Here is a 21,553-nt window from a genome sequence, read left to right as displayed (position 1 = left end):
GACAAGAATGTCTGTGACAATTTGCAGAAGATTGTGACCATGGGTTGCCAAGATATGACTTAATTTCCTGTTTGACGACTTTTAGGCCGTTTTTGATTGGCTGTCACGGCCAAACGATAAAAGATATAAAAAATTGAAGGCATAAGTTTTGTGAGGCTCAGTCCAGAGATGCTATATACCAATTTTCAGAAAAAATGTGAAAAATTGAGGGAGGAGATGGGTTTTTATTGATTTTCACCAAATCCAAAATGGCGGGCATTCTATTGTGGCGGATATGATGCCAGAGGGTGTGTTGGATTTGTCTTGGCCCAAGGAATTTAACAGTACTACCAGAATAAAAATTGAGCATGCGGTTCAAAAGTTACAGGCAGAAATGTAGCTAAAACTTTGACCAGCTGGTGGCGCTAGAGAGTTTGAGCTAGCGACCTGAATTTTTTTTTGGTGGGTCATGGGACTGACAAGAAAGACTGTGACAATTTGCAGAAGATTGTGACAATGGGTTCCCAAGATATTACTTCACTTCCTGTTTGGCAACGTTTAGGCTGCTTTTGATTGGCTGACGATGATGTCATAGGATCCGTTGGATTCGTCTTGACCCAAGGATTTCAACGGTACCACCAGATTTAAAATGGAGCGTACGGTTCAAAAGTTACGGGCAGAAACATAGCTAAAAATTTGACCAGCTGGTGGCGCTAGAGAGTTTGAGCTAGCGACCTGAAATTTGTTTTGGTGGGTCATGGCATGGACATGAATGTCTGTGACAATTTGCAGAAGATTGTGACCATGGGTTGCCAAGATATGACTTCACTTCCTGTTTGGCGACTTTTAGGTCGTTTTTGATTGGCTGTCACGGCCAAACGATAAAAGCTATACAAAATTGAAGGCATAAGTTTTGTGAGGCTCAGTCCAGAGATGCTATATACCGATTTTCAGAAAAAAACGTCAAAAATTGAGGGAGGCTATGGGTTTTTATTGATTTACACAAAATTCAAAATGGCGGGAAAACTATCTAGGCGGAAAATGACGTCATAGTGTGCGTTGGATTCGTCTCGGCCCAAGGATTCCAGGGATACCAAGTATTTGAAAATTGACCCAGCGGTTCAAAAGTTACAAGCAGAAATGTACTTGCAACTTTGGCCTGCTGGTGGCGCTAGAGGGTTGGGGCTGGGGACCTAAAAATTGCTGTGGGTAATGCTGACACGGTCCTGAACGCGTGTGCCGATTTTCAGCATTTTCGACCATACGGTTCTATGGGCTGCCATAGACTCCCAGAGGAAAGTAAAATAATAAGAAACAGTACAAACACTCTAGGGGCCAGGCAGCTTCGCTGCTTGGCCCCTAATAAATTTAAGCTAGGGGAAAGCATCTGAGAACAGCTTTGTCTTGAGTCTAGATTTAAAGCTATCAATAGTGGGTGCATTTTTTTACGTCATCTGGAAGCTGGTTCCAAAGCTTTGAAGCATAGAAGCTAAAGGCTGCCTCTCCAAATGAGTAGTAGGAAATGGATCGCACTCAATTTTTCTTCTTTCTTGTTGTTTTATTTTAATTTTAACTTTGCAGGGACTGACATGACAGATGTTTCGGCTGCACAGAGCCTTCTTCAGTGTCCCTTTAATTAATCCCAGCAGTGGTAAATAGGGATGCACCGATACCGATACTGGTATACTCATACTCGTACTCGTCAAGCACTTGCCGATACCAGCTACAAGTACTACTATTACTCAAAACAATGCAAAATCTTGTCATGTTCTGTGGACTTGAAATCAGCATGGAAAAAAGTGCCACCTCATACATTTACTAACATTTAAATCTACATGGAAATGGACAATACAAATATCACAAGTGGAAAAAAACAAGGCCATGCATTTATTTTCATTGTATTTTGGTGGTAAAAGGTATCGGTATCGGTACTCGGTATCGGCAAGTACACACATTAATGTACTCGTACTTGTATCGGTTTTCAAAAAAGTGGTATCGGTGCATCCCTAGTGGTAAACCGATGTACTCTGGTTGACTCTCAGTGATGATTGGTGAAGTCTCACCACCATAAACAATATGAAACCATGCAAGGCCAACAAATCAGCCCAACAGTTGCGGCCTTGCTTACGGGATTGTAATGTCAATAGCTGTGGTGGTTCATTAAAAATTAACAATGCAATAGGATTTTGTCACACTGTAATTAATAGAAATACTCGAGAACATTTAATGACTGACACCGCTTTCCCTTTCCCATTTGCAGTGACTTCGTACCAATGTCACAGTTGTAAATAACTTTAAAAACATTTGTAATTGCCGTTGTTGTTGCACTGAGTTAGTGTGTGTAGTTAGTGTTAGTGTGGCTTTCCAAAACAGGGTGGGGCAGAGATGGGACATGACCCGTGCCGGACTCGAACCAGGGTCCCCAGGCGCATATGTGTGGTGGGGTAGCGGATTTGCAAATGCGTAGAGTAGTCTAACTAAATGGGTGCCTATATAGTTGTGCCATCCAAAGCGGATCTCGCTCTTAAGCCAAAGTCCTTCTGACAAAAGACTGTTAATCATTAATGATCCGGTTGACCAATTTGAGTTGGCATCAGTTGTACTAAACATTGTTGTGCGTGTGCGTGTGCGTGCGTGCGTGTGCGTGTGTGTGCGTGCGTCCTGTACATGTGTATCTGTAACTAGGGTTAGTAACCCCATGACTTTTGGTACTCCTGTCTTGCATCATTGTGGCCTTGCCATCAAGTTTCATTGTACAGGCAACGGACATTAAGTGTTGATCAGGAGTGTATAGTAGAACATACAGTATGTGACTGAACAAAGCAAGTGTTTTCGGCTGACCCACCTGCAAGAAGTGGTCTAGTCCTTAATGCAAATTGTCCAAATCCATCCTCCTTGCTTGGTTGTTGAAAATATTTCGCACAATGCAACCAAACTGAGGAGATCAGTTTTTTTTTATTGTCATAGTCATCATCATCATCATCATCATCGTCATCATAGTAATCCCTCTCTCTCTATGCCTCTCTGTCCCTCTCTGTCTCTCTCTCTCTCTCTCTCTGTCTCTGTCTCTGTCTCTCTCTCTCTCTCTCTCTCTCTCTCTCTCTCTCTCTCTCTCTCTCTCTCTCTCTCTCTCTCTCTCTCTCTCTCTCTTTCTCTCTCTCTCCCTCCCCACAGCACAATGAGCTGAAGGCAGGCATGGACATCAATGTGACAGGAGTGTGGGAGCACAACATCACAGGGGTTGGCGTCACGGTGGTCGTGGTGGATGATGGAGTCCAACACGATCTGAAGGACATCCAGCCCAACTACGTAAGTAGACCAGCTGCATAGATGGAGCCTTAAACCCCTCTGCACACCACTTCCAGCAATCGCAGAGTACTTTCTCCCCTTTCAGAATAGCTCATGGGACGGACCTCGGTTCAAAAAAACATGGGGATTGGGGAAATTAGTATTCTCTCTCTGCTGCTCGGTAAGGGACGTGACATGATTTGGGCTCTCCATTGTGTTGTCAAAAACCAGGTTGGAAGAGTGTCCTTATTCTGTTGTTAGGAGTTGGAACATTATATACATTTCCTCAGGAGGGTAAGATAATACTGACGCCATATAGTAACTTACTCATTGCCTGAGGAGACTATAATAGTGTCTTGTTCTTCTTGACAGCGGCTTCACGTTTTGAGTTGTGGAAATACTTTAATAGTGGAAACATTGGAAACATGTAATCTATGAAATTCATTTTTTGTGCTTTTTATCATGATGTCACTAAGGTTAAGTTTGCGCTAAGTAGTTATCTTCGCTCTGTGTGGAAACAGAGTTTTATGCCATTCAAACTGAAGACACAACCAGCTCCTCCAAACATGCTTACTGTATAGTTCATAGATGGTTGACAGCGTTCATGAACCACTGCAGTTGTTGTTTTAATGAAATTAAAATTATTATTATTATGTATTTTTTTTTCTTTTTTGGTTGTAAGGTTGTGCGTGCTGAGTTGTCAAGTGAAAGCTGAGCCTTTGGAACTAGTCTTGCGAAACTGTACCGTATATTACATTATTACATTGCATTACATCACAAAGCTTTTATCCAAAGCAACTTAGTTATTCTATGCTATTGGTTACAGTCCCTGGAGCAATGTGGAGTTAAGTTTAGGGCTGGGTAAAATAATCGATTTTAATCAATAATTGATCAAATCGAATCAAAATTCACATAATCGATTCACAGGGCACAAAATCTTCTTTTTGTTCTTTTTGTTTAATTTAGGTATGGAGAATACCCAGTAGGTATTAGTCAATTAGGCCTAGGCCTACTTATTACAAATTAGCAATCTGTTAACACTGTCAAGCCACAGTCCTTTGACATTTTTATATAAAAATAGGCAACAGCATCTTTTGGGGGAAATCCTGGCACCAAGAAGGGAACAGAATGAATCGAATCGAATTGCATCGTGATTAATCGATTCAAAGCCCTAAGAATCGAAATCGAATCGAAACTGGAACATCTCTGTGATATCCAGCCCTAGTTAAGATGACTTGCTCGTGGACATGTCAGCCACGTATGAAGATACAGGGAGGACACGCATTCTTCCTGCTTGTAAATGTTGGGATGTTCTCTCCCTCTGTCTCTCTTTCACAGAGTCCTGAGGGCAGCTACGACCTGAACTCCAATGACCCCGACCCCATGCCCCACCCTGACGCCCGCGACAATCACCACGGCACCCGCTGTGCGGGGGAGATCGCCGCCGTGTCCAACAACAGCTTCTGTGCCGTGGGCGTCGCTTATGGCAGCAAAGTTGCAGGTGTGTGTTTGGAGTATTATTGCCTGAAAATAACAGGTTTCCCTTAAAATGGAAAAAAACCCTCTACTTGGCGCTAGTAGTTTTTTTATTCCTCACATTTTTCCGATCTTTTTAAAAATTAATTCCCAGACTGATTGTGAGCCGTCGTTTCATTACATTTCATCCCTGCTTAGGCAAACTTATTAATAGAGGGATGAATCAGCAACCTTAACGCAAATTACCAACATGGTTGAAAAGCAGTGAAACATAATGTAGAAGTATTATTGAAATATGCAATCATTGAATGAAGACGACTGTGAAAGCACAGTTAATAGCATTGGGCATATGATGTGTAAATATGACTACTGATTAAACCCTTTTGGTTTGTGATTAGGGATCAGAGTTTTGGACGGACCACTCACGGATAGCATGGAGGCCATTGCCTTCAACAAGCACTATCAGGTCAACGATGTCTACAGCTGCAGGTAAGATGCATTACATTACATTACATTACATTACATTGCATTTGGCAGACGCTTTATAACCAAAGGGACTTTCAAAAGAGGACATAATCAAGCCAACATCACAAGCAAATACAAAGTGCACAGGAGATCTACAGAACAACAAGTGCAGTTGCAAAGAGGGGTTAGGTTTTTTTTATGCATCAATATTTATCAATGCATCAATAGCAGTAGGCTACTGCTCAATCACACCTCTTATTTTGTCCGTCAGACTAGCACAGTTAGTATCAGAGCTTAAAGGAGCACTCCTGCCAATTTCAATATGCTGTTGAAAGAAAGTGAAAGCCCATTGGGAAACTCCAACTCCCATTGTCTTTGTGACACAGCACTCCACAGCACACAAGTGAACACTGCACACTGCACACAACGAAATTGCATTTATGCCTCACCCGTGCAAGGGAGCAGCCCTCAGTGGCGCCCCATGGGGAGCAGTGCGGTGGGACGGTACCATGCTCAGGGTACCTCAGTCATGGAGGAGGATGGGGGAGAGCACTGGTTGATTACTCCCCCCACCAACCTGGCGGGTCGGGAGTCGAACCGGCAACCTCTGCATACCTGCCGACCATTACGCATTTTGTGTAGCAGATACGGATTTTGACATTAAACTACGGCGCTGTCACTTCAAAATACGGGAAAACCCAATAGCAAAGTGTGTTCATGGGCCCTTATACATTGCTCTGTAGACTTGCAACCAGGCAGAGCCGTAGATATGGCTCTGCTTGCAATTGTCTCGCGCTGGCCTTTCCATTGGCCAGCAACGTGTGTGGGGGGGAATATTGACCAATCAGAGCGCTAGTTAGAGGTCTTCATTTGTTGTGCTGCGCTTCTCTCGAGTCGAGGCATCAGCTGCTGATAGAAAGTTTGCTTCGAAATCACACAAGCAGAGAGACTGGGTAATACTCCTATAATCTCTGACACAAGTGTGTGTCCTCCTCCTGTCATCATGTATTATCCATCTTGGTACTGTCGCTGTAGTTTTACAAGTGAGCACCGTCAAAATCACCGTTTCAAAGGTAAATGGGCTTTGAGAAAAGTGACTGTAGTATGTAGGCTATGGGAATAGTGAATTGCGTCCAGTTGCTAAATCCGTAAACTTCTGAACTAAATAAAGTCCGAGGTCTGTCGTAATGATTCACCCAATGTTTCGCCGTATTTGACGGCAATATGTTGTTGCTTGTTTTGATATTGGACCGAAACGAGATTACTTCCGAATGAGAAAATGTGTCGGTGACTGCGCTATAAATTAACAGATTAGCAGCAAACTAAATTCGATTTTCCTTTGCGTCGGATCATTTTAACTCGGGAAAATAAAGCGATAGTTCTAACGGTTGTGCATCGGAGTACATCCGTAACCTACCATGACACCGTAGGCTATAGGAATACTGTTCCCCCTGAGTCGTGGCCCATTCTGTGAACAGGTGTAACAGGTCGTGCGTCATACCAAATAGGCCTATGCATCACTCCACGACTACTATCCGTAATCACGTATGTCAATCTATTAATAAAATCAATTCTCCTATCATCATATATGTGCCGAACAGTGAACAATAGCCAACTCATGGCGGCAGATGAGGGTAGATATATCTATACCTATAGGTACAAAAAAGAAGCGTGCATGCCCCTAAGTTACCGTGGAAGTCACAAGAGCAATGGCCATTAGCCCCCGTCCCTCAGTACAGCCACTACATGATGCATTTTGTACTGAATGAATGCAAGTGTGATTTTGATGTTAGCCCCCAAGGTAAGAATATTCACCTGATATTATCCTAGTTTAGATAACACTTGTCTTTATCTTTTTCTCTACTGCTGATGCTTCTTCACAGTAGGGTGACAACATAACCATTTATTAATATTGGGGTAAGAATCATTACAATTCAACTTTTTGTTCATAAAAATCACTGAAATGCCTCTGTATTATATAATCAAAGTATACATTTTCCTACATGTACCTTCTACAGCCAAAAAAATAATCAGCAAATGCTTCAATTTCATACTCAATTCCAGCTCCTTAACACCTCCCAATTGACCAAATGCTCTGTTTGGCTGGTACATAGAATAACTTAATATAGCCACTTACTAGCCAGACTGGTGGTATGTTTGACTAGTAAGATTAACAGCCATATTGGCTGGTGATCAATAAAGTTAATTTATGGGCCTGAATTCCAGCACACTATATCATAGCATTTTATTGGCGTTATGGTGTGAAACAAAAAAAAAAACCATCTTCCATGAAAGTTTAATAAATTATTGGAGTTCAAAGCACTGTGAAGAGCAAGATAAACTATTTGCCAGATACACGGGATGTTAGGCTAAAATGCATTAAAATGCAGGAAATTGCATCTAAGAAAGGCAATTTTTTCTGGCGGAGGACCCCTATACCCCCTGCCTGAATGAAGTGTCTCATATCTTCCCTGTTGACATTTGGCAACCCTAGGTGTAGGGCAGACTATGCAAAACAAAGTAGCCTCTCAGATGGGCCCGCCAGCGGCCCCGTTGCTTTGCCATGCCAAGTTGTTGCGCCGTGAATTGCCGCGCCGCGATAAGTTGCTACTCAAAAAAAAATGTAAAGGTTGGCAGGTATGCCTCTGGGATGCAAGTCTGACGCCCTAACCGCTCACCCATGACTGTTGTATTGCTCAACTGTTACCCTTTAATTTGGGCAATATTTTAAAGAGGAGAAACCCTTCAGGTGTCTCGCAGATAATGGAGGTGCAAGTCAAACTGTATTCACGACCAGGTTGTACATGCAATTTAATTTGCTGTAATAAGAGCCTCATGTGGAAGCACTTGATCCACCTGTTAATTATGGCAATCTCAATTCATTAAGCCACATGGCCATTTATGTGCATTACCGGTACTGCATGCAAATTAATTCATGAATGGGAGTGAATGTAAACCTATTGTCATTATGCTTACTGCATTCATTATACTACTGAGCACATTCATTACCGCACAAATACAAGAGCGAGGCGAGCGACGGAATTAATTGACTCTGTATTGAGTTGCGCGACAAAAGCGATTGTGGAGACTAGAGCGATTCGCACGCCGAGAGCGACAGTTTGAAGTTAAAATCCTTTCAACTTTCTATGAAAGGCGACCAAACGCGACAGCCAATGACTGTATAGAGGTCAGTGACCATAGCCATGCTTTGCCTGGACATACGCTAGTCGCTTCAATCGCTCTTATCGCTCTTGCTGCACAGAAGCGATTCTCTGTCGCTTGAATCGCGATGCGGCTGGTCTATTTGTGCGGTTAAGTCTGTGATTCACTGAGTTGACCAAATGCACAGCTGTGTTCTCATACCACGTTCACTCTTGCCTTCCCTTAAAGCTGGGGACCGGATGATGACGGCCGGACAGTGGACGGACCACATCCTTTGGGCAAGGTCAGGAAACACACTCACTCACACACACACACACACACACACACACACACACACACACACACACACACACACACACACACACACACACACACACACACACACACACACACACAGGAGTGACAGTGAGGTGTTTTCAAGGGGACAGACATGACTGCACTAAAATGAACACAAAGACCTGCACACTGCATTCCTCCAGGTCAAACATCACTGTCGTACTCTCTCTCTCTCTCTCTCTCTCTCTCTCTCTCTCTCTCTCTCTCTCTCTCTCTCTCTCTCTCTCTCTCTCTCTCTCAGGGCCTTTTGTACAAACCCGTTATGTCTGTCTGGCTGCTTTTTAAAAAGACATTGTGTCGGCCTGAGAAGCCAGCAGTACTACTGAGGAATGTGACGACTCCTCCTCACCGGTGAAAGCAAATTAGAGGTGCTCCGATCACCATTTTTTGGCCCGATCACCGATACCGATCACCAAAAATCTTTATCTGCCGATTACCGATCATTGCCGATCACAAAAATGATTTCCTATTTTTTTAATAGCCTATTAATTATCCTTATTGAATACCATTTCTGCCCATAAACCAATCAATCTTAATTTGCACATGTCTATTATTAGGCTATTATTATTATTATTATTATTATTATTATTATTATCTTTCAGACTAGTGTTTGTAATATAGTCTACAGTATTAATCAATGTATAAGTTATTGCATAGAATAACTAAACTATTTAAGATTGAATTGAAACTGAAACATTACATCAAATAGTCTTCCACATACGAGAAAAAAAACAACCTGTCGCTTTAAATGAGCAGCCTCGTGAGGAGAGCCCCTCCCCTCTCTGTCACCGTCCACAGCTGCAGTGCTCCGCTACCGTTCTGAATCTCTCACTCAAGTTTTAACCACATCTGTCGCCGTTTGGTGTTTCAGCGACTATCAAACTAATCGACTGACTGCCAATTACAACTTTGAAAACAATAATTGACATGTTTGTGCTGACAACGTGAAGTTGTCGCGTGCTGACCGAGGCAACTACACAGGTTATAACGTAAAATGGCTCACTGGCGAGTACTCAATCGCAAATTACATTGTCAGGTAAACGGCGCATGGATCGGAAAATCAGATCATTGTTTATGCAGATATGGTTATGAATGGTGGAAATGAAGGGGGGAATGGTGAAAAGTTATAGACAAGCAAAGATGCCTTCTTTTGGTGCAGTTGCAGCTGTGCAGAGCCAGCTCCTACATGCAGCGCCAGGTGTAAAGGCAAATGGTTGCGTGAGGAATTTAATATCTCTCGATCGGTTTTTTGATCTGCATGTTTTTCCGATCACCGATCAGGCTATTTTTGGCCAATATCGGCCGGTCATGATCGGCAGCCGAGCAATCGGAGCACCTCTAAAGCAAATTGCCCTCGTCTTCGTCTTTTGAAATGACAGCGTTTGCTTTCTGTGTCTGTCTCTGTCATCACACCCAGTTGTTCACAGCGTTTCCAAAGAAACCCTGCCTTACTTAATAGGCCTTAATTGTCCCCCTGTGAAACTCAAATAGTTCCTCCAGGCAAATCTGCAATTCATTCAGCCAACCACTAGAGGTCAGCATCTCACAGAGTCCAAATGACTTGAGACTTGAGTGCTTGGCATTGCTTGCTTTTGTGGCCTCACCTCAGTGATCAAATGCACATACAGAAACTCCCTTTGGCTGGCTATTGCATTATGAAAGGGGAAGGAGGACAAATGAGCCTGGAATAAGCCCTTGAGCCCTGGACAACTCATGTGAACTCGTGTAGATGAAATCTGGGATATCCATCTGGAAATTCCTACTGTTTGCTCTCTTCGCAGTGATCAGTCAGTCTGTAGGCCTGACACACTGTACACCTAGCCTTTGATCTTGAACATTCATACCAGCTTAAGGGGAAGATCAGAGCCAAGCGAGCTGAAATCAGTCCGCTGGTGACAGGGGATGGAATCAGACACAAGTGGTTAGACTTATGCTACATGAAGAATCGCAATGTTCTTAAGCCACAGGCTTAAATAATTTAGCTTTTTAAGTTTCCCTGTGGTTATGGACAGCCACATAATTGTTTTTAATAGACCTATGGACACATGCCATAATTCGTTTAAATTCTGATATTCTGAGTTGTTCGTCGGTGAAAACCGCTTCCTTGTACGTGCCATGGTTCAAAAGCTAGCACCAACTAAGTGAGGGTTAGTTTAGATCAAAATAACCACCTTTGAATTTAAAGAACACCTGGATCTAGGGATGCAAATTATCGATTAATTCATTAATCATTTGTTAATAGCCTTATCGATCGATTTCCCCTCCGAAATCTCCATGTTTCTCGAAAAAAAACCTTCTAAATCTAAACATTTTAATTAAATGTTGAGATAAAATACCACATTTAAATTCATTCTATTTCAATTCTTTAATCCAAAGGTGATTTAAATATTCCCACTATTCACACCCCTCTTCGCACACACTCTTCACATACCCATTTTCACCTGGGTCTCTTGTCAGTTGAATTGTCGATTAATTGCGATTAATGTTTTTTAATCGAATGCATTGATCGATTAAAATTAATCGTTTGCATCAAAACCTGGATCAGTGCTAATTTTTACAGGGCTCTTCTGATACAGTAGCTGCTAGTCTCCCCTCACATGGGCATTTGTGATGCTGCTGCTATCACAATTGTTGTGATATTTTGCTTTTCAACCTTTTCTATTCTTGCTTCAAGTTTTTGAAGATGAATGGCAGCAGAGTTCCCAAGTCTTTCTCAGTGTCCCATGACTAGCAAAGCCTTGGTAAAATTGCTAGCAAAGCTGTGGTGAAACATGCATGTAACTTTGCTGTAATAACTATCATATAAATGTGTTGTGATAAATTGCCCAGATGAAATATCTGAATCTTGACTTTGTAGGACTTTTTAAAAATCATAATTCTTCTCAGTTCTGTTCACCACAGTTACCAAAATCACACACAAGGTGTATTATTCTTTGAAATTAAAAAAAGTTAAGAAATATATATATATAATTTTACGGGTGCAGCATTCAACCTGTGGGGAGTAAAAAAGGTAACAGTATATTCCTGGCATTGAATGTGTCAAGCATCCCTAGTGCTTGTCTTCAGTGACGGAAAATGTCCATACAATATGTCCAAAAACTTTGTGATGACATTACATTGCATTGAGCAGACTCTTTTATCCAAAGAGGTTTATAGAACAGGACAGAAACAAACTGCACTATTTGCAAAGAAAGCAAGACATACAGCAAAGACTGAATCTGGACTACTCCTGAAATGTTTGTGAGCTACATTGTTCTGCTTCCTGCATACTTTAGTATAGCTTGAATGGACATTCCAGATTCAACCACAGTCCTTACAAGGTTTTCTTTAGAAATCAAGGCCAGCGAATAAGAGAACGTTGTATAAAGTCTATACAGTCCAGGCTTTTTCAACCGCTAGAATATAGTGTGGTAGACGGGGAAGGAGGGAAAGCATCACTCATCTAAGGAGTGGGAGAGTTTGTGAAGGCTACTCTCCTCCTACAGTTTCCCTCATTTAGCTCATTTGCATCATTTTTTCTGTCTGTCTCATTTTTTTCTCTCTCTCTCTCTCTCTCTCTCTCTCTCTCTCTCTCTCTCTCTCTCTCTCTCTCTCTCTCTCCCTCTCTGCTTCTCTCTAGTCTCTTTGATTCCCTCTCTCTTTCTTTCTTTCTTTCTTTCTTTCTTTCTTTCTTTCTTTCTTTCTTTCTTTCTTTCTGTCTTTCTGTCTTTCTCTCTCTCTCTCTCTCTCTCCCCGTATGCATGGCCCTCTGGCACGGCCGATGGAAACTTTACTGAAAGAGAAATAACGGTTATAGCAGAGCTCGTCTCCAAGGCCCTGTAAAACTGCAGCCATGATGTTGGAGCAAAGTGGTACAGCACACACACACAGCACAGTGCAGAGTGCCGGAGAGCAGGAGCCTGTCATATTGGTGGATACGCACAGGACATGAGCAGTGCAGACAGGCCGTTGGACACAGCTCTGAGCTGTTTCTCTTTTCTTTTTTTCTTTTTTCTTTTTTTCTTTTTTCTTCTTTTTTAAGAGTTGCCGTGTGGTTATGCTCCGTTCTGTGCTCCCGCTTTGCTTTCGTTTCCTTCCCTGCGGAATCGTTAAATACTTGTCCTAACGAGACCTGGACCAGGCTGTCAGTCAGTCAGTCTGTGTGTGCTATTGATTTGTTGCTACAGTAGTCGTGTCCGTATTGTACTGTAGGGCATTTTAGGCAAAATAATTTGATTGATGGCTTGGATATGATTCTGTCATTGGTCCAAGGAAACTCCTATGATCCAGGAATACTTGTGGTCCTTACAGAATAAGGAAACTTGTAGGTTATCTTCAGTGTATTCATTTTTTCTCAGCTTTGTTTCCAAATCTCCATGTGAGCATTGCACTGACAGCACTAGATTTGCCTTTATAAAGCCAAAGCCAAAGCTAAATACAGTAATAACAAATAAATTCTGTAATGAATCTAAAACGGCGTGTTACCTCTGTCTCCCTCAAGGCGGCGCTGCAGCACGGCGTCATTGCTGGCAGGAGAGGCTTCGGCAGCATCTTCGTGGTCGCCAGTGGCAACGGGGGCCAGTACAACGACAACTGCAACTACGACGGCTACGCCAACTCCATCTACACTGTCACTATCGGTGAGCCTCCGCAGTCACCCACCCCCTTTTTTAGTGAAGTGAAAAGTGAAAGCCCACCTGGGAAACTCCTAGCTCCCATTGTCATTGTGACACAGTACTCCACAGCACACTGTGCTCACTGCACACAAAGAAATTGAATCTGTGCCTCACCCGTGCAAGGGGCAGCCTCCAGTGGTGGCCCAAGGGAGCAGTGCGGCGTGACGGTATCATGCTCAGGGTACCTCAGCCATGGAGGAGGATGGGGGGGGAGAGCACTGGTTAATTACTTCCCCCACCAACCTGGCGGATCAGGAGTCGAAGCGGCAACCTTTTGAGTTACAAGTCTGACGACCTAACCACTTACCCAGGACTGCCCTTATGGTGGCAAAGGCATCATGTCACCGTGTCCTTACTGTTCTGGCATGCCGCCACTATGCCGCCACTTGTACCAGCTTAGTACCACACCACTATGACAGTGCATAGGACCTTTAGGGCCAGGGGTGGGGAACCTATAGCCCCTTTTCGACTAGCCCTGTTAGAACGGGGCTGCGCACTGCTGGGGCGTGGTTTCGTTTTCTTTTTGCATTTACTCCACCCATACACACCCATCATCAGCTCAAACAGGGCTCAAACAGGGGCGATTATAGAATCGCGAAAGACGTGGTTCGAGGCGTGTGGAGCTTAGTTCCACTAGGCTACATGTTGCCTGTGTTAGGATTTACCGGCATGTGCAAACACCTATCCCCACCCACGCACTTTAAAAATCAACATCGCTTTTCTGTCGGCAGTTTTTACAGTAGACAGAGAAAATTTGCTCAAGCAATTATCATGTTCTTTAAAGTAGCCTAACTCCAGTCCTTTGCCCAGGAGTTATATTATTAGTATTAGCCTATTATTTTAAAATCACGCTATTTCCAAAGCTCCACGCCTCCTCCTTGTGAGAAGTCGTTTTTTTTTTTACTACCATGCAAAATAGGGCACACTAAAGTAGCCCTTTTCATTGCACATATCTTCCTGCAGAGGGATGGCGAATTTGCTGTTATCAAATTAAATGTAAAAATGAAAATTTCGAATGAAAAAGACAACTGTGGTTTATTCGAGGGAACAAAGAACACAGCCATGACAAAAAAGATTTCTTCTCTATCCGGCTGGAGAACAACGCCAATTGTTTACTTGAAGTGGCGACCGCTTAAAGTTAAATAACTTTCGATTTAAAGAACATAAACATGTGCCGTAAAAACCTGTAAAAAGCTAAGAATCTCAGCTTTTGAACAAACCCTAACACATGTCTGTAGGTCTAGGTTAAGGTGATCGCTGGCTGTTCGGGAAAAAATGACGAGATTAAAAAAAAAGGTTGGAAAGCGCTATTTTTTCGCCTTGAAACAGCGGCCGCTTAAAGTTATATAACTTTGGATTGAAAGAACATAAAAACGTTCCGTGAAAACCTGTAAAAAGCTAAGAATCTCAGCTTTCGAACAAGCCCTAACACATGTCTGTAGGTCTAGGTTAAGGAGATCGCTGTCTGTTCGAAAACAAAATGACGAGGTAAAAAAAAAATGGTTGGAAAGCGCTATTTTTTCACTTGAAACAGCGGCCGCTTAAAGTTATATAACTTTGGATTGAAAGAACATAAAAACGTTCTGTAAAAACCTGTGAAAAGCTAAGATTCGCAGCTTTCGAACAAGCCCAAACACATGGGTCTAAGAGAAGGAGATCGCTGGTGATATTTAGTCCTATGTAGGTCCTATTGTTTAGATTAGGGCTTAGATTCACCATGGCGTGAAAACACAGTGTTGTTGCGGCTAGTTGCAGCAGCTGATCACTAGTCCCTGTTGTATGGAAATGCGTGCGAGACAGCACCATCGACACACCGTCAAGTTTCATGAATATTTATAAAGCCCGCACCAGAACGCTGAGCCCAATGGAAAAGAGACTTATGTCTCGAGGGTCGTTTGTGGCCCTTGACGCCGTTTTACCCGGCCCCAGATATGATTTGAAAGTTATGCAGCTTCACATATTCGCAATCTTAGAAAATGCATTTGCAATACAATTTAGTTATATTCAGGGAACCCAAAGAAGCTGTTGTTTGTTTAAAATGTGGCTGCTTAAGATACAACCATGACCTAATTGTGTTATTATTTTGCCACCATGTCACCTATCTGCCACCACCATGATCTCACTATGTCACCCTCTCACTACTATGCCCCATGAAGAATATTGTGCTACCTTGTCAACAATATGCCATTGGGTGTAGTACTGTACATGCTAGTGCCCAGGATTAGTAGTTATCTTTGCATACATCCGATAAGTCCTCCCTGATTTTTATATTACTGCTCTCTATCTGTTCCGCATTAATTGTATGCCACTGTACTGTTTTGACCTCACACTCTATACTTGCTGAAATAGCCTCTTTGTGAGTCGCTTTGTTTAAAAGCGCCTGCTAAATACAATATAATGTAATTATATAATAACAACACTACTACGCCACTATGCCATTTCAACACTATGCCACCAACTGCCCACTATTACGCCACCATGCCAACAAATATGCCACCATGCTCTCGCAATGTTAATATTATGCCACCGTGTCAACAGTATGTTGCTGTTATGCCGCCATGTCAACACCATGCCACCAATTTGCCACTATGCCACTGCGCCGTGCCATCTGGCCCAGGCTTCCCCTTCCCCGTGGTTGCCAGGTGTGGCTGATGATTTCCAGCCCAAACAATGCTCGAAACCCGTCTAGAAGCACATAATCCCGCCCAATTCTATTGATTTCTATGGCAAAAATTGGACGGGTTTTTCTGCTACGGTAAATTAAATTTTTACCCGCACTCGGCCGTCCTAAGCAGCCCAATTGGGTGGGAAACAACCCAATCTGGCAACACTGCCCTTCCCTTGTGTGTTCAGCTGTAGCCGGCTTCTCCACTGGCAAAGCCCAGCTCCATGCCACCACCATGGCACCTGGCCCCCAGTTTATCCCCCTACTCTCTTGTGCGTTCATTTAGCCATAGATCATTGTCTTAACGTGTATCTATCTGTCGGTGTGCACTAAAAATAGCGACTGATTAGCGGGAGGTAGTAAGGCGCGCAGGAAGTGTGTTTTTGGATGCTGCGTTTGTGTTAGGATTAGTGTTGGAGTGCATGCATGCACGCGTGGGGGGTTTAGGGAGGGCGGTTGAAGTCATTCTGAAGTCGAACGCTCCATCTCCATATCCTTACTTGTGTGTGTGTGTGTGTGTGTGTGTGTGTGTGTGTGTGTGTGTGTGTGTGTGTGTGTGTGTGTGTGTGTGTGTGTGTGTGTGTGTGTGTGTGTGTGTGTGTGTGTGTGTGTGTGTGTGTGTGTGTGTGTGTCTTTTCTAATGTGAATGTGTGTGTTTTTTTGTGTTTGGGTGTGCTACCAGCTGCCACAAGATTAGGATCATCATTTCTCTTAGAGAGAGATTCCCCTCATAGCAAAACTAACCCAACTTACAATACCTGGATCAACTTTTAATTTATGACGGAGTATTCTCTCCCCACACATGGTATGCTGTTGATGATGTCATCTGTTTTAACTTGATATGGATAAAAGCATGTGTTTAATTCTCTGTTCGTGTGTGTATGTGTGTGTGTGTGTGTGTGTGTGTATGTGTGTGTGTATGTGTGTGTGTATGTGTGTGTGTATGTGTGTGTGTTTGTGTGCGTGTGCGTGTGCTTGTGCGTGTCTGTGTGTGTTTGTGTATGTGTGCGTGTGTGTGTGTGTGTGTGTGTGTGTGTGTGTGTGTGTGTGTGTGTGTGTGTGTGCGTGCGCGTGTACGCGTGTGCGTGTGTGCGTGTGTGTGTGCGTGGTATGTGCGTGTGTGTGTGTGTGTGTGTTCCAGGGGCTGTGGATGAGAATGGGCGTATGCCTTTCTATGCGGAGGAGTGCGCCTCCATGCTGGCGGTCACCTTCAGCAGTGGAGCAAGATCACTACGCAGCATCGTGAGTACACACACACACACACACACATACACACACACATACACACACACACACATACACACACACATACACACACTCACACACACACAAATGCATAATTATGTGCATGTGCATGTGCACACACACACACACACATTTGTGTGTAGCATTGTGAGTCTGCAGGCGTGTGTATGTACACACACACACGCACACGCACACGCACACACAAAGTTACTCAGACTTTCCACCAATGTGTCCCTGAGCACATGGTCCTAGTTATGCCTTGTCAGTTACCGGTACTCATCTGCACAAGTGAACACTTAACAGCAGAGCCCTCTGCCACTGCTGGAGCTGTGGGTGCATGAGAGCATTGCTGTCAGTCGTATGCAATCACAGTAATTAGCACAGTCGACGCCAACCAGTAGTTGCACATAACCTCTCCATGAACTGTGCACTCACAGACCCAGGCGCACTCGCGCACGCACACACACACACACACACACACAGACACACACACAGACACACACACACAGACACACACACACACACACACACACACACACACAAAGACACACACACACACGCGCACACACACACACACACACACACACTCACACACACTCACACACACACACAAAGACACAGATGCACACACAGATGTGCAAATAAAGGCACACACACAGTGCCACACACAGTCGAATTAAGACATGCACATACTGTATGCACATGGACACACACTCACTCACGCCTGTACATGTACACGCACACACACACACGCACACAGACACACACACACACACACACACACACACACACACACACACACACACACACAGACAAAGACACACACACACACACACACACACAGACAAAGACACACACACACACACACACACACACACACACACACACACACACACACACATGCGCGGATCTCCTCATTACAGCACATGGACTTGAGAGCAGTGTGTTCAGTGGCAGTGTAGCACACACACACACACACACACACACACACACACACACACACACACACACACACACACACACACACACACACAAAGACACACACACAAAGACACACACACACACGGATCTCCTCATTACAGCACATGGACTTGAGAGCAGTGTGTGTTCAGTGGCAGTGTAGCACACACACACACACACACACACACACACACACACACACACACACACACACACACACACACACACACACACACACACACACACACACACACACACACACGGATCTCCTCATTACAGCACATGGACTTGAGAGCAGTGTGTGTTCAGTGGCAGTGTAGCACACACACACACACACACACACACACACACACACACACACACACACATATACAAACACACACACAAAGACACACACACACACGCACACACACACGGATCTCCTCATGACAGCACATGGACTTGAGAGCAGTGTGTGTTCAGTGGCAGTGTAGCACACACACACACACACACACACACACACACACACACACCACAAAGACACACACACACACACCACAAAGACACACACACACACACACACACACACACACACACACACAAAGACACACACAAAGACACACACACACACACACACACACACAGATCTCCTCATGACAGCACATGGGCTTGAGAGCCGTGTGTTCAGTGGCAGTGTAGCACTGTGCTGGGTAGCAGGGCCATGTAGCTTGTGGAGCTCACCTCACCAGGCTGCTGTGTTTGGCCCTGTTTGCTGCCATCTCCTTGGCGACACGGCTTTTGCGGAGTGATGTCAGCCCCCGGTTGCACAGGGCCCCCGCTGCTGTGGGCTTGTGTCAGTAAGCCACCACGCGGCTCGCCAAACCCTCAGCCTCTGCCTCAGCTTTGCCGCCATGCTTCTCTCTCAAGTTGAATGGGTGTTTGGGATAGGTTTTTTTTTCCCCAGCTGTTCCTGTCCTCTGCTACTTTCTACTTCTCTTCTATCGGCTCTCTCCTCTTTTTTCTGGTTTCTTTCTTCTCCTGTAGTCTCCTCTTTCCTCTCCCGTTCTTCCTTTCTGCTATCTTTCTCCCTCTCCTCTCACCTCTCACCTTTCACCCCTCTTTTGTCTCCTCTCCTCTTCTCTCCTCTTCTCTTCTCTCCTCTGTCTTTCTCTATAGAACAACACACCAAAACTAGCTCCTCAAGTTTGGTTTTATCAGCATCTGCCTCTGCATCGGCCTCTTTTGATGCTCAACAGTTGTTTTTCACAAGTTCTTTTGCATTCCTTATTTCACACTTGTATACACCCCCCCTCTCTCTATCTCTCTCCCTTCCTCCCTCGCGACCCCATGTGTGCTCATCATGACAAATCGAGGTCAACAGCGGATTTTTATACATTCAAAAATATATGTAGGCCTAGGTTGTACCTCAAAGAAACCTTCAAGGTTTGCATGGTCTTTTCCCCACTTCCTTCAAGTGTGGTAGTATCTTCCATGCTACCAGAGAGAGTAGAGAGAGAGAGATGTTCCATTGGCCCATTGTTTCCGGGTTCTATTATTGCAAGGGGGAGGGGGGTGAAATCCCCCTTTAGGCAGACCTAGGCAGACCTAAGGACTGTTCTATTCAATGCTAGGAGTATTATGATACGTCCCTTTAGGCAGACCGGAACCTGGTCATGTTAGGTGCCCATAGCAACCTATTACATTGGTATATCTCTATATTCTTAAAGAATCTCTGGTGCTACATCTTGACCAGATGTGCAGTGCTGTTGAGTGACTGATGGCCTTCTTCCTCCTTGTGGTGTTGCCCAAACCTGGACAGCCTGGCGATTGTCACCGGCTTGTGAAAACTCCTGCGGTTCAGCACACATTCGTGAAGGCTTGATTTATTTTTTCTGCCTGTAATTTTATGACCTCTTCATGATTCAGCTATGATGGACAGCCATGTTATGGTGTTTGGATAGGCCAGCTTTACATGTTGTGCCTTTTTTGTGTTTAATCATGGCTTTTTTAAATGTCGATAAACATACATCAAAGCAGTCTGCCTGTGCCATTAGAGGTAGTTCAAGCGAAGCGGTTGCCATTACAAACTGCCTCGATAAATGGCATGTAGTTTTTGTTTACCCAAACACAACATAGTTGCTGGGGCGGTTACCCAAGCCGGCTAGGAGTACAGGACCTTAAAAATGAAGTCCTGACATCTAGCGATGACCTCTAATATTTAAGATGTTTATAGTCAAAGGGGAATGCACCCCATCATATCCCTGGGGGACAATTAAGATATTCAGGTCTCGCGTGTCATTGGATAACTTTTTTTTGTTTGACTAGTGAGAGACAACATTTCTGTCTGCTGCTAGGGTCACAGAAATTGGAATCTTCAAAACATTTGAACCACAGCACACAGACGTTCTGCTATTAGAAATAAAAACCAAATTTAAGGTTTGAGTATGCACTGCAGTGTAAGATGGCCAGAGAATGCATCACAACTATGTTACCCATTGCAACTATGCTGCCCATTCTAAATGTGATCATTTAATGAATATTTACTCAGTGATAAATGTGTACTGGTCTGACCAAGGGGCGGTACGTTTTTGCAGCTGAAGATGTCTATTACTGGAAATTGAAAATGGCAGACATGCAGAAGATCCACCTTTTTTGTGTATGAAAAATGTAATTTTCTCAGTCAGAATCAAATAAATTGGTGATGGTGGAAAATACTCACGAAAAATATAGCATATGTGAATGGGCAGCATTATTTCTGGAGGTAAACTTCTGGGAAAAAAAACGACATACTCCACCTTTAATGGAAGTTCGCATTGAAACGGCATGTTTTTTTTTTTTTTTTTTGAGTATTTTTTGGGGGCTTTTCAGCCTTTATTGGTTTTTTTGAGACAGGATAGTGAAGGAGAGACAGGAAGCGAGCTGGGAGAGAGAGATGGGGAGGGACCGGCAAAGGACCCGGACCGGGAATTGAACCCGGGTCGCCCAAGTGGTAAACGTGTGCCCTACCATATCAGCCACGGTAGGGCCTGAAACGGCATGTTAAGTTCATCAGATTCTGCTACTGTGGTGGTGCTGGTTCTTGGCCAGAGGTCTTTGAGGCCTGCCAGCCCTGCCACATCTGTCAACCCCTCCACTTTTCTTTTTCTGTTTTTGGTGAAGTAACACTTGTTGCCTGGTCCTTCAATTGGCCCTGAGGGGGTGTTGTGGGAACACGGAGCAGCGCAGTTAACTGGTGTATTTTCAAGCACAAACACGTCTTACAACAGCAAGGCTTAGGGCCTGTACACACAGACGCACGCACGCACGCACACACGCTAACGCACGCGCGCACACACACACACAC

At 44.0% G+C, this 21,553-nt stretch overlaps 1 protein-coding gene across 1 annotated transcript in view; it reads left to right on the top strand.

Annotated features, from left to right (window-relative positions):
• LOC134454666 (proprotein convertase subtilisin/kexin type 7-like) overlaps positions 1-21,553 on the top strand; it is a 61,594-nt gene that overhangs the window by 4,267 nt on the left and 35,774 nt on the right. Inside the window, exons 3-8 of the mRNA XM_063205823.1 lie at positions 3,154-3,288; positions 4,606-4,768; positions 5,142-5,232; positions 8,599-8,653; positions 13,187-13,325; positions 17,168-17,268. Of these exons, the coding sequence (XP_063061893.1) occupies positions 3,154-3,288; positions 4,606-4,768; positions 5,142-5,232; positions 8,599-8,653; positions 13,187-13,325; positions 17,168-17,268 (684 nt within the window). The remainder of the gene's footprint in view (positions 1-3,153; positions 3,289-4,605; positions 4,769-5,141; positions 5,233-8,598; positions 8,654-13,186; positions 13,326-17,167; positions 17,269-21,553) is intronic.

Source organism: Engraulis encrasicolus, chromosome 8 (genome assembly GCF_034702125.1).
Source record: "Engraulis encrasicolus isolate BLACKSEA-1 chromosome 8, IST_EnEncr_1.0, whole genome shotgun sequence".
NCBI classification, from domain to species: Eukaryota; Metazoa; Chordata; class Actinopteri; order Clupeiformes; family Engraulidae; genus Engraulis; species Engraulis encrasicolus.
This window is presented reverse-complemented; position numbering and strand designations above follow the sequence as displayed.